At 36.6% G+C, this 14,300-nt stretch overlaps 2 protein-coding genes across 2 annotated transcripts; one reads left to right on the top strand and one right to left on the bottom strand.

Moving 5' to 3' along the window:
• The first annotated feature begins 2,092 nt into the window (after positions 1-2,092).
• On the top strand, positions 2,093-2,747 carry LOC111455815. The gene is made up of 2 exons (XM_023097432.1): positions 2,093-2,334; positions 2,662-2,747. The coding sequence occupies exons 1-2, from the start codon at positions 2,146-2,148 to the stop codon at positions 2,719-2,721; spliced, it is 249 nt and encodes an 82-aa protein (XP_022953200.1). The 5' UTR covers positions 2,093-2,145; the 3' UTR covers positions 2,722-2,747.
• Positions 2,648-4,992, bottom strand: LOC111455814. The gene is made up of 2 exons (XM_023097431.1): positions 4,202-4,992; positions 2,648-2,962 (listed from the first exon to the last, which is right to left on the bottom strand). Exons 1-2 carry the CDS (start codon positions 4,587-4,589, stop codon positions 2,946-2,948), a joined length of 405 nt encoding a protein of 134 aa, XP_022953199.1. The 5' UTR covers positions 4,590-4,992; the 3' UTR covers positions 2,648-2,945.
• Between the last annotated feature and the right edge of the window lie 9,308 nt (positions 4,993-14,300).

Below are 14,300 nucleotides of genomic sequence, written 5' to 3' on the forward strand. Positions count from 1 at the left end.
GGGGGGGGGGGGGGGGGGGGGGGGGGGGGGGGGGGGGGGGGGGGGGGGGGGGGGGGGGGGGGGGGGGGGGGGGGGGGGGGGGGGGGGGGGGGGGGGGGGGGGGGGGGGGGGGGGGGGGGGGGGGGGAGAGAGAGAGAGAGAGAGAGAGAGAGATCAGAAATAAGATTTCGCCGGCGGGGTCAAAGCCGGATCACCGAGGAGCTGAAAATGGGAAATGGAGAATTGACTTCCACATTCAACAGATGGATCTTCCATGTGCCAGTCTTCCTGTGCACTTCGATTTCGCGTACACAAAAAAACGAAATGGACAGAAGCCTGCAATCGGAATTAGAAATTTGGAATTTTTTTTTACTCGAATCCTCTCATCCATTTTCTATTGATCTAAAAGAAATCTTCAAATTAGAGTTAAAATATAACTATAAAAATCAACTTGAAAATAACTAATTATTGTAGTTCAACCAAAGAAAACAAATATATTATGAATTTATTTTTTCGATATATATAATATATATATTAGTTATTTATCAAAGCCAGATAAATTATTAAATCCAAATCTATTAGCAATTATAAGACATTTTCTTATTAAATAATTTTTCTACGTTGAAAATAGAAATGAAAAGAGGAGAAAGTCGGTGAGTAGGGTATTTTCGTCATTTCGAAGAGAAATTGGGGCCGTTCGAGCATATGCAAATTGGCAGCAGATAGAGACGGCAAATGTCACAGCGCAGTGTGCTCGACCGATTAATTAATGAAAAATAAATAACAATAACATCTTCTCTTTTCCTGTTTTCCCTCTGGAAATAAACTCGTGGAAAAAGCCGGTTTTTTTAGCCGACAACAAATTCGTTTTTTCTTTTTTTTTTCTTTTTTCTTTTTAATCAGAATGCACGCAGAAATAATACGGGATCCACTTCATAGTACGACGGTTGTAATTTTAAATTATAATTTCTCTTTTTTTTTTCCCTATTTCTAAATATCTTAAGGAAGTTTTAACCTAATCGTTTAATAACTACGATTTTAATTTCTTTTTGGATTTTCAGTACTGTACTTGCTTAAAATGACTGAGGTCGATTTGAATTTGTCGGTAACAAAAAAAAAAGTAATTTTCAAAAAAATCATTTTTTAAAGCATTTCTCTTATATAAAAACCGTTTCAAATTTAAACACACTTTGATATATATTGTATTTAAACACTCTTTGATATATATTGTAGCAACTCTACACTGTTCAACAAGTCAACAAGTGTTCCCTTCCCATGGTCTTAATAATATTAGAAAACAATGAGATTTGAATATTAAATTACTGTTCTTTAGATCGAAATATGCAAACACATCTATTGAAACCTAAATTCATGATTGTTGTTGAACTCTACCTTCATTTCTAGACACGGTTGTATGCATAATAATTCTTACCCACATATATCCTGCACGTGGACTCACTAAGTATGTCCATTGATGCACCCCCAAGCTACTATGGTTATGCACACTCACACTGTCATAATCAATAGAAAGATAAGAAAGAATGTAAATATTGTTGTGAGTGTACACATCTATACAATACATAACTATAGAAGTAATCAATGATTACACAGGGTCACACATTTTAAATTATTAGTAAAGTGATATAATGTCAAGTAACATTTTTATACATTCAATGACTTCATAATACTTGATCAACATTTTAGTTCATGGTATCTTGTATAATATATACGTAATCATGTTCATGGTATCACATATAACATATAAAGCCAGGCTCGTGAACATATATCACTTACAACATACAAAATCATTCAAACCAATAATACTACCATGTGTTATTCAAGCATCAAATTACTCGGTTCAACTTTTTTGAATTCTTAGTCTCTGGTTATAGAAAGCAAGTACTTGAGAACCTAAAATACGAAGCAGGGCAAGGCAAGTTATTCTCAAATAAGCACATGGGATTCCCCAAAATGGGTCATCGGAGGAAAATGAATCAAAGGATCTCCACTGCTCCAAGCCTCCGCCCCATATTCCCCTTTCTTCCCACCAAAGTTTCCCTCTCTCTCTCTCTCTCTCTCTCTCTCTCTGTATATATATAAAGCTCTATTACTTGACGTAAATCAAACAGTTTCTGACGGAAGCAAAGAAAAAAACAAAGAAGAGTGATGGCTGATTGGGGGCCGGTTTTTGTAGCTGTGATTCTGTTTGTTTTGCTAACTCCAGGTCTGCTGTTTCAGCTTCCTGGCAACCGCAGGTGCTTGGAGTTCGGCAACTTTCACACCAGTGCTGCTGCTATCATCGTTCATTCAGTTCTCTACTTCGGTCTCATTTGCGTCTTCTTGCTTGCCATCAAGGTTCATCTCTATATTGGTTCCTAATTCTTCCCCGATGCAAACACTCCCCCCTCCAGGATCTCCTCTACATTGGTTCCTAAATCTTCCCCCCTGATGCGACATTTCTTGTTTGTTTCTAATTCTCTAATGTGATGTTATTTGAGTTCTTCGTTTTCTTTTCCGTCGATGTCCTACAGTTTTCCATGTGTGTGAGCCAAATATCGATCTTGGTGTAACATATAGGTGATTTTATCAATTCAAAGCTACGATGATCTTGAGACTGTGTTGGCAAGGATTTTTTTTTTTTTTCCTTTTTTCCTCCCTTTTTTTTTTTTTATTGCCCAACAGGCATTTCAAACCGTGGCAGTTACATACGATCAAAAGGCTAGAAAACAATGGAAGAAATGAACTGAAACAGTCTCAAAAGTAGGAAGATTCTAACACAACGTTACTCCCACAACTTCAAAAACAACAAACTGTGGTCAATAATTCAAACCTCGTCTTGCCTAAATATTTCTAGAGGCAGCACCATTCACATTAACGAGGGCATCTTTACTCATATTCTCCTGTAAGTCCCGCGTGCTCCATCCTAAATAATTTAACCTTCTGGTTGAACCAAAGCCACTTCATATTTACATTTGTTCCCAAGCTGCAGCAACAATAATAACAAATAAACAAAGTTAATAAACAAGAGCATGCCACAAAATGATCAAATTTATCGGTACTGCAAAAAATTGCTTAAAACTTGAAACAATAGTTATATGCTGCAACCTCTATTCAAAAGTAGGCTTCCGACACAGAGCAGATACATAAAATTCAGTTGGCGCTACGAGCAAACCCAACCTAATCCCTCCAAACTCCAAATAACAGAGATGAATACCAATTATAAGAATTCAAGTACCAGAAATCCAAAAAATTCAAGTACAAGAAGTCCTACAAATTCAAGCATGCTGAACGTGTATGTACACAAAACACCCAAATTCAAAAAAAAAAAATAATAATAATAATAATTAAGCATTCTCATACTTGGCGTCTACATGGAATTTGAATGCATCGATGGAAGTATGAGAAAATAATTACCAAGATATCATATAGGCAATACAGCATTAATATTCTTGCATTTGATAAAGTACTAGCCTAGCTAAAATTTCCTTTAAATTCTTCCTGTAATATGGCAAATGACTCGTTCACTAGTTATTGTACAAGGTAGTAACGAATCTGGCACAACCAGAAACAGAAGCCTAAGAAAATTCAGATTTATACATGTGTGCGTATTGATATAGCCAACCTTCGTTAACAAAATTCAAACTACAAAATCAAGAGAGCAAACATTAAAAGACAAGAAAATTCTGACGTTACTGAACAAGATATAGCCAGATATTCCTCTTCTACTCTCTTTTTTCTAATATTGGGGGTATCTAAATCCACTCCTTGCATTTACACTCACGGCCCACCTCATTAATTCACGTGTAGCTACAATAGACATCAAGGCTTATCATATGTTATAACCCACAGATCGAAGTCGCTATCCCCATCCTAACCATTACAACACCGACTTACCAAATCTCACAATCCTTTGAAAATTTTGACACATACACAAACATGTGTTTATATTGACTATAATAACAACTTCCATAGAGAAAATTCAGGTAACAAAGCATACAAAACGAAGTAAACATCAATTATTGACAAGATACTTCGCAAGGCAATGGGCAAATAGATACGAATTTTGCATAAGAAAAGGCAGAAGCCTTGAGAAAATTCAGACATGCAGATAATATGCATATATTAGTGAAATCAAACTTCAAGCAACAAGATTCAGATAAGGAAATGAAGCAAAAACCAAATCTAATAAACACAAGGAAACAGAGGCAGAAAAGAAACTCGCCATGAAAATCTTTCCGGGGTGTTGGAGCTGTGAAACAACAAAGTATAGAGCGTCCCAACATAGAGACGCTAGAAACGATCCCAACCATGTAGAAAATCATAACGAAAACGAGAATCCAGGGCATCAACATGAAGCCAAGGAAGAAGGTAACCGATCCACAGAGCATCAAAGCCAGCGAAATCCCCAAAAGCAGCGCCGCGAATCCAGTCGGTGACATCTGGGACGAAGGAAAAGTTATCGAGGAAGACGAAATAGCGGAAGATAATTCCAGCACATGATCTGCAAATGGCACCGGCGGGGGCGGCGATCGGAGAATTTTCAAAAGCAGAGACGAAATCTCATGCAAAAATCCAGATCGGGGATCTTGTTGAGGCCTACTCATCGTCATCCTCTGCTCAGAAGCAACCACAAAGACCCCAGCAAAGATCGCAACAAACAATCTACGGAGGTCGTCGCTAGAACCGAGGCGAATGGATAATCGTAAATGATGATGAGGGTCGGCCAACCAACGAACGACCAGAAGGGATGAATGGGGGGAAATGGCAGAGAGTTTGGTGAGATGTGGATAAGTGTGAAGAGTGTGTGTGGAGAGAGTTGGATTACCGAGAAGAATGAATAGTAAAATGACAGAGAAGTCGGCTGTGAAACGGTGTGGCGAAGGGAGTCGGAGTTCGAGTTGAATGGAATATGGATTTTTCTGTGGATTAAAGTCTTTTTGAATGGAGACAAAGGGAAGATAAAACAGAGAGAAAACTTATCCCCAACGAGAGAATCCAGGAAGGCGGGAGAGTAGGTGGTCATGCGGGATCCAGAAACGTCCGACACTTGTTACAAATTTATTATTGAGGTACGTGAGAGTCAAATGTGACTACCCTACTCATATTTTGTCATTACTAATTGGCACTGTCTGTGAACAAGAAAAAGGGTTATGCTTGAGACTTGCACATCCAATTCTCAGCCCAACATCGACTTCCATGAAGATGATTTTGAGTAAGACCATCATGTTGGAAATGAATGTAGCAAACTCGAGAGCCAATTTATGATTTTTGAAAGTCGAGTATTGGAGAGGAATAAATAATCAGAAGAGATGGAAAAAAGAAAGAGGCCTTAAAATTGATAGGTTAAAATAGACCTTTTTATGGAAAGGAGAAGGCATCTGTCAGAGAAAAAGCTGAGCGTTTGTCTTACTTAAAACAGAAAATTGAGTCTCGCGCAAAAAGAAATTCGGAATGCGTTTTTGGCGTTTGCGCTTCTCATATTCATTTCGGTTTCTCTGCGTCTCTCTCCTCCGCTTTGGCATCCTTCTATTGGTCGCCCAAATCGTCTCGCCCTTGCGGTTGCGGTGCTTTTTGTTTTACTCAATGCCTCCTCCATTGGCCGTCGCGCAAAAACAACTCAGCAGATCATGCATCAGATCAATCTTTCGGTGAGGCGATCTCGCTCTCAAAACTCTATATCTACCGCTCAGATTATGAATTCTGATGCCTTGCGGTTCGGGTTCGATTGATCGATCGATGGCGGTGAATTCGAAGGCTGTGCTTCGCTCGATCTGTAAAAATATAAAAATATTAGTACGATGAGCTAGATCGGTGGAAGGACGGTAAACTGCTCCTTCTGCTGCATGCGATCTGATTTTCGTTGGAGAGCATGGTATCTCGATGATCCAGGTAATGATTGATGATTAGTTTGATTATATATATATTGCTACTGTTTTTTGTGATTCCACTTTGTCGACTCGTTAATAATAAACTTGCTTTCTCGATTACCTTGAGATCTGATGGTTTAAATCTTGGCGTTTCGCCGGGCTGGTGACATGCGTCGCCGCCGGCATCTGAACGGTAAAACAGTAGTAAAGATAATCTTGAGAAAATCGAAACAGAAGAGTGGATTGTGACCAAAAAAATGTGGTCCAACCGGTAAATCTGAATTAGACTATAATTAGATCACAATCCACTCTTCAAAACGACCTTTGGATTGTGACCAAAAAAATGTGGTTCAACTGGTAAATCTGAATTAGACTATAATTAGAAAATAATGACAATGACAATAATAATAATAATAATAATAAAGGAAAGAAAAAGAAATTGAAGTAGAAAACCAGAAAGAAATAAAAGTGACCAACAGGTAGCACGACTAAGTCTTTGCACAATTTCTATATCTAATAATTGTTAAATTTTGGAAACAAATAACTGCATTTTTAGAAGAAATCAAATAATTACTTGTTAATGGACTTAATTTCTGTCAACTTCGAATTAAATAAATTGTCGATTAACGAATTTTATTTATAAATAATCTATATAAACATCGTGGACTAAAGAGCTCCATGTCAGGTTAAATTATATTTTTCCCCCTCAATTGCGGAGTTTTATTTCCATTAAATTTTCTCTCTTAAATCCTCATTTGAATTAAATATGATTTTATTTATTGGTCTCGTTAGACTTAATCAACCTATAACTCACATTCTCACTAAGCTCTCTTATGTTTTTTAATCCTCACCCACACGCAACTCCCTATCTCTGCCATTACTCTCTCTCGAACGTCACCCTCTAGAAACACCCTCTTCCGACGCCCGACTGCAGCGACTCTCACGCCGGTCGTCGTCAGTATGTCCCTCTCGCACAACATGTATATCTCTCTCTTTTCGGGTTCCTTCTCCCTCCGATGCTTGTTTTTGCTCCACCACACAACACCCCAGTACTGCCGTCTCCCCTAGACAACCGCCAGACTCTGATAGTCGCTGCCGATTCTGCACTGGGGGCAAAACTTACATTGTGTTCTTGATTTCAAGTTCTTTTTTTTTTTTTTTTTTAATCTACCTTGACTTCTAATTTCTCTTTGGTATGATCTAAACGGTTCTCAATCAACACCTACTTGTCCAATCTCTTCTGTCTAGTTTTAGATTAGTTTTAGGGTTGAGTTCATTTGGTTTCGAGAACCAAGATTGGTTAAGAATCACTTGGGTAACTTTCTTATCTATTTTTTATAATTTTCAATTGCTAGTTAAGTGTTTAACCCTTTGTATTAATCTAAATATTGTTCGAAAGAGGGATAGCGAAAGAGATAGGAATGGATAGGAATAGATGAAAGCTACGTGCTTTATTATTGTCTACTGACTGCTTTATTATTGTCTACTGACTCAATACCTAAAGGCTTACACAATTTCAGTATTTATAGCTTATACACTGGATCAAAAATAGTAAATCATCGGAATCTAGAAAGAATTTAAATCTATTAACAATCTCCTAAAAATCTCATAGTTTGAATATTTGAATCATATCTCTACTAAATCATATCTTCATTTTGAATCATATCTCAACACTCCCCCATGATTCAAAGTTGTAGAAGTAAGTATAGAGCTTTTCTTCTGACAAGGCCTTCGTAAGTATGTCTGCTTTAACCCGTACAATGTCTGTCTCAGCTTGTATACCTTTGTTTCTTTGTCTTCCTTTATGAATCCCTCTGGCGGTCTTACATAAACCTCTTCTTGTAAATCTCCATAAAACTTTTCGTTTGGTAGGTCATCCATATCCCATGTTTCATCTTTCTTAAAAGACTGCATCTCTACTGTCATGGCTTTCTTCCCGTCTTCTTTTTCAGTTGCTTCTTCATAATTCATAGGGTCTGAAACAGTAAGAGCAAATTGACATGATGCATATATGTCAGCTAAAGATTTATATTTCCTTGGAGGTGTCTCATCTGAAAGTTCTTCAAGAGAGGAATTGATGTTCAGTGATTCTGAAGATGATGAATTTGACACACTTTGTGTTGCAGTGGATGCACTGGGAGATGCACTGGAGTTGACCCTTGTCTCTTCATTTGGGGAAACTTCAACGGTAATCTTTTGCTCTTTACTCCAATCCCAACTCATGTTTTCATTAAATATTACATCCCTTCTAACTAAAATCTTTTCACTAACGGGGTTGTATAGTTTATATGCCTTTGATTGAGTACAATAGCCAATGAAAATGTATTTTTCAGATTTTTCATCAAGCTTTTGACGAGTTTGAGGATGTTTCAAAGCATAAGCAACACAACCAAAGATTCGTAAATGACTTACAGATGGTTTCCTTCCATGCCATGCTTCATAAGGAGTTCGATTCATAACCGCCTTTGTTGGTGAGATGTTTAATAGATAAACAGATGTTGCTACGGCTTCGGCCCAAAATTGGTTTGGAAGTCTCCTTGCTTGTAACATACTTCTTGCCATCTCCACAATAGTTCGATTTTTTCGTTCAGCGATTCCATTCTGTTCTGGAGTGTAGGGAGCTGTTAATTCCCTTTGGATGCCCTCTTCTTCACAAAAGAGATTGAAATCTTTAGATATGAACTCGCCACCTCTGTCTGTGCGAAGAACTTTAATGTGACAGCCACTTTGGTTCTCTACCATAGCTTTAAAAATCTGGAACTTCTGAAAAGTTTCTGACTTATGTTGTAGGAAGTAAACCCAGCTCATGCGATATAGTCATCAACGAATAGTAAAAAGTATATACTTCCACCCAAGGACTTCGTTTGCATTGGCCCACATAAATTAGCATGAATTAGTTCTAGATAATGTGAAGCTCTTTTAGCTTTTCGAACAGGAAAGGACTTCCTAGTCTGCTTGCCATAAATGCATCCTTCACATAAATGTTGAGTCAATTTTTGGTAATCCGAAAACCATACCTTTATCCCTGAGTATTTTCAGGCCGTTCATATGAAGATGTTCATATCTGAGATGCCATAATGTTGAATCATCTTTAATGCTAGCAGTAAGAGCAAAATCCTCCATGTTAGAAATATCAAGTGGAAACATCTTATTTGAAGTCATGGCAATTTGAACTTTATGACCTGATTTCTTATCTGTGATGACACATGTGTTATCATCAAATAGAACTGAGTGTCCTCTGGTCATTAATTGTCCAACACTCAATAAATTGTACCCTAAATCAGGTACAAATTGAACATTATCTAATTGTTTTATCTTACCGTGACTGGTTTCGACTTTCACTGTACCTTTTCCTTCAACTTGCATCTCTTTTGTATTTCCAAGTTGCACCTTAATCTTTTGCGTCTCATCAAGCTCTTTGAATAAGGATTTGGTGCCTGTCATATGGTTCGAGCATCCGCTATCAACAAACCATAAGTTACCTTCTTTTGGATTCGTATCCATGCATGCCACAAACAACTTTTCTTCTTCTTCTTCATTCTCTGCTCATTCGTTGATTTTTATACCAACAATCAGATTTTGTGTGACCATACCTTCTACAATGGTAACATTGTATGACATTCCTTTATTCATTGAATTGTCTCTGTCCATCACTTCTCCACCTGTTATCACGACTACCATGGAAGTTGCGAAATCCTCCTCGTCCACGACTTCTACCTGCTAAATGAATATTTTCTCTTTCATTATTGGTTGTCTCCTTCGCTTGTAGTGCCTTTTCTTCGTTCCTTTCTGATGCTCTATTGATTCTTGCCTCATGAGCCTGAAGCGAGCCCATCAGTTCATCAACGGAGAGTATGGATAGATCCTTAGCTTCTTCTGTGGCGGCCACCACATGGTCAAACTTTGGAGTCAAGCTTCTCAACACCTTTGCAACAATTGTTTCGTTTGAAATTTTCTCTCCATAGGTACGCATCTGACTGACTATTGCCATTGATCTTGACAAAAAATCAGCAATTGATTCGCCATTCGTCATGAGTAGAGTTTCAAAATCACGTCTTAGAGATTGCAATTTCACTATCATGACCTTTGAAATCTCCTAAAAACTCCTTCCGTAGAATTGACCATGCCTGCTTTGATGTGGTTGCTGCTGCAATTCGTGAAAATATAGTCTCATGAACTGCTTGCTGAATAATGAATAGAGCCTTGGCATCGTTTTTCTTGGTTTCTCTTAGTCTCTCCTTTTCTTCTATTGCGGGTTCTAATACATCAGCAAACCCATGCTCCACCAAGTCCCATAGCTCCTGCGATCTGAGCAAGGTCTTCATCTTGATGCTCCACCACTCGTATTTCTCACCATTAAATATTGGTAACAACGGTGCAGAGGAAGAAAAACCAGCTACTGCCATTTTTTGTTTTGTGAAAGAAAATAATCACTCGCCCTCGTGTTGAACGAACTTGGCTCTGATACCAAAATTGTTGGAAAGAGGGATAGTGAAAGAGATAGGAATGGATAGGAATAAATGAAAGCTACAGTGCTTTATTATTGTCTACGGACTCAATCCCTAGAGGCTTACACAATTCCAGTATTTATAGCTTATACACTGGACCAAAAATAGTAAATCATCGAAATCTCAAAAGAATTTAAATCTACTAACAATCTCCTAAAAATCTCATAGTTTGAATATTTGAATCATATCTCTACTACTCTGAATCATATCTTCATTTTGAATCATATCTCAACAAATATTTGGGTGAGAATCGCTTAGGCGGGGCAAGGATCATTATAAGGATCATTATAGATAAATTAATTGTTGAAATTTCATTCTAAGCTAAGTAACTCTCCTCATGGATGGTCTTAGGCTGGGTTGGATACATGTGAATTGTATTATGTGTTAAAGTGATGCATTGTATATAATGAAACAAATATGATATAAATACATCTATTGGTACGTATAAAAGAAAAGTCGATTATAAGACCATATGCATGAATGTGAGTGCTATGTATTATCATGATAAATATTGTGAAAATTACCCATTCATTGTCATGACTACGAGACACTATGGCAGATTAAACTCAACTCTACTTGCAAGTGTCAATCCTCCTTCATTTAAGGTAAAATCTTCTAAGATTTCCGCTTATACACTAAGAATTGGTTTGATTTAGAAACTGGGTTGATAGTCTACATTAACCAGGGAAAAATAAAAAACTTGACCGAAATGATTTAGGTCATATATGTTCTTGTTGCATATCCATGTATGCAAGTTTTGACCCATTGAAGGAATTTCAGTCTTTAAATATGGAACCTTTTTGGGAAAAAAGAAGAAGAAGAAAGAAATAAAGAAAGAAAAGCAACAATAGACTAAGGAGTGATGGGTTGATTGTTGGTTGTATCATGGGTCGATGTCAGCATGACTTGCCTCCATTTTAATTTATGTTTTTATGTTTTAATAGTTTTATTTGAGAAGTTATGTTACGAGGTGGTTTGAACTGGACCAAAGATGTATTGTGTTTCAATTTTCTCTTTAATATATGTTTTAATCTCAAATAAACTATTTGCGTCCATATGCTTGTGAATTTTAAGATGAGGACAAATCCTTCCAATTTCTAGGGTTGGGCATAAACTAGAAGAGAAATTCGAAAAACTTGACCAAAAAAAAAATTGATGTTCCAACATTGTCCAACTGGATCGGGGCCTTCGTTAAGGAAAGGAATTCAAGTACGGCTGATTTTAGACGCAATTTCTTGTAAAATGAGGAGTCAATTATAGCCCAAGCATGAATCAAAGAGGCGCCCCTCTTTGCTTAGGGTATTCTCAAGGCTAACCTCTAGGCCTACAACTAGAGGGTATTTTCGACATTCCAAATATGCCAAAGTCTGCAATTATTAGTCCGAGTAACTCAATCTTTTGGGTCTTTTCATATCGTGTGAACTTCAACTGCTATTATACATGTAGAACTGTATGTTGCAAGGAAGAGATCTCTTAAAAGAAAGCAACCTTCAAATGTACGATTCTGCAAAGGAGGAAGTTCTTTACGGAAATCCAAATAATATAAAGGAAGCTTGAGAATAATTTCACAAAATCAGACAGACTCCCAAATGCGCCACTAAACCTAATACTGAAAGCCTTATAAACCTGACCTATAAAGTGTTGACTTTCTGTCACGTATGTCGGAGTAGGTGGTGCTCAGTAGCTAATGTAATTTACAGTTTTGAATTTTCTGCCAAAATAAATGCTTTTTTTTTACTTCTAATCACTCATATGGGTATTTGTGTAAGGAGGGTGTGTACCGTGTGTGTGTGCGCGTGTGTGAGTGTGTTTTTTTTTTTAAATTTAACAAAAAATTAAACTTTATTGAGAAATATGAAAGAATAGCATAAAAAACTGCCAAAATTCTAACAGAAAAAGGCTTCAATATAAAAGAATAAGGCCTAATTGATAATTACAACTACTTCAGTCATTTAAGCTCAAACCACGGTGTCAAAACCTGGAGACCTTCCACACATACTCGCCTCATCTAAAAACTACTTTTCCGTAAGGTCAAATCCCCTAAACACCAGCCAGAGTTGATGGACATTTCCAAGAGAGGGGAAAATAGCATGTGGCCTATAAATTTGATGATGGAGTGCATAGACGGGCTATCTGTGAACCACATCATAATAACTTACGTTTAGATGTCTAAAAGAGAGTCGAGGAGTTTCCTTCACTATATTTTATCTTATGTAAAAGCAGAAATTATCTTTTTAGATTGCTTCAGAGAGGAAGCTCTTAACTCTCTAATTCAGCCTTCGAAGCCAAAGAATTTCATAATTTATTTTCAAGATCCAAAGAAACCAATCTTATGTATACGGGTAAAATGTGTTTTAAGTTTCAAAATATTAACCAATATCATTACTCATAACGAAATATAACAATGAGGCAAAAGGAAATACTACCAATTTAGCCTCTTTCAATTCACTCTTTGATTTAAAATTACGGTACTTGACCAATAGCTTTGACAATCTTCTACATCCTGAACTTTAGGGTACACAGATAGGGTTAATTTGATCACAAAATTAACCTAGCTCCAAAAAGTTGAACTAACTTCCATTCACCGTCTAACTTTCCAACCCTATGATACAGAAATAGAAATAAATTTATAATCTCAGTTCCAAGTCCATTATATCGGCATCTTAATAGCTCTTTGATTACTTAGACTATTCAAGATAATTTTAGCTTTGTGTATATATATACTAAACGTATTCAAAATAAATGATCTAGTCTTTTAAAAAAAGAGTTCCCAGCTCTAAACAAAAAGAGAACCAAATCCTCATCATTGCTTCCTAACAAAGACTACTCTTGGCTACCTAAAAAGAAAGAAAGAAGAAGAAAGCAGGGATACATTTACAAAACATGGAGAAAACACTAGATTAGGAATGGCTTAAAAACCCGTGACTTGAATGTGACCTTTCCAACACAAGGATACATCTTTCAATTTAGTTCTTTAAAACTGGATATGATTATTTTTATTCATTTCAACGATTTCTATGTACACAATTGGATTTTAATTTATGATGAAATAATGACACGCAATATTTCAAGAGGTTAAAGAAGCTAGTTATATAATGTCCTAATATTTTGAAGCCGACTTACCATTAAAAAAATTGAACTCTAATAAAAACAAAATCTAAGGTAACAATGCACTTAAAGCAAGATAAAATTTTGTTATTTTTTTACGAAGGCGAATGAATAAATAAATAAAAGATCAAAAGCTTCAATCATTGTTCTAGACATACTCAAAAGTGTACAAAGCATTTGACACGGTGCATTTATAAAGTGTTTCATATATGCTTTACATATGTGAAGTAAGTATCAAAGTATTCAATGTATATTCAAAACGAACACATCTAAAATGAAAGGTCCAAACTTCCTAGCCAAACTAGCAACTATCAGGTAGAGTGTTTCTAGATCGGATCGGATCAATTTAAAGGAATGTTTTAGACTAACACAAAAGTTATTCCAACTCCATCCATAAGTTTCAAAAGTTTTAGATTGTTGAATTCGGTGAACCCTCCTAATTTCATCAAGTCAGGGGCAGAGTAAATGGATTGCATGTAAGAAGTTGCTGGTTAGAGGGAGAGAGAGAGAACTACGAAGGAACCAAGAAAAGATAAACAACGAGGGCCTGCTTCATCATTGAATGCCCATGTCGGTTGACACCAAAACCGAATGAAGGGAATCATTTGTCGGATAACCTAATATTTTGTTGAAAGGGAAAATAAAAAGAATTGATTCAAATGCAATACACATCAATTGGGTGAAGTTGCCGGAAATGTGCTTTTTCAAAGTAATGCTTTTTCAAAAAAAAAAAAAAAAAAGAAATACTTGGATTATTATTTTTATTGGTATCTTTATTAATGCATTTTCCCAAACGAAGAAATACTACAAAAAAAAAAAAAAAAAAAAAAAAAAAAAA

The sequence above is a fragment of the Cucurbita moschata genome, unplaced genomic scaffold, assembly GCF_002738365.1.
Source record: "Cucurbita moschata cultivar Rifu unplaced genomic scaffold, Cmos_1.0 Cmo_Scf00018, whole genome shotgun sequence".
NCBI lineage: Eukaryota > Viridiplantae > Streptophyta > Magnoliopsida > Cucurbitales > Cucurbitaceae > Cucurbita > Cucurbita moschata.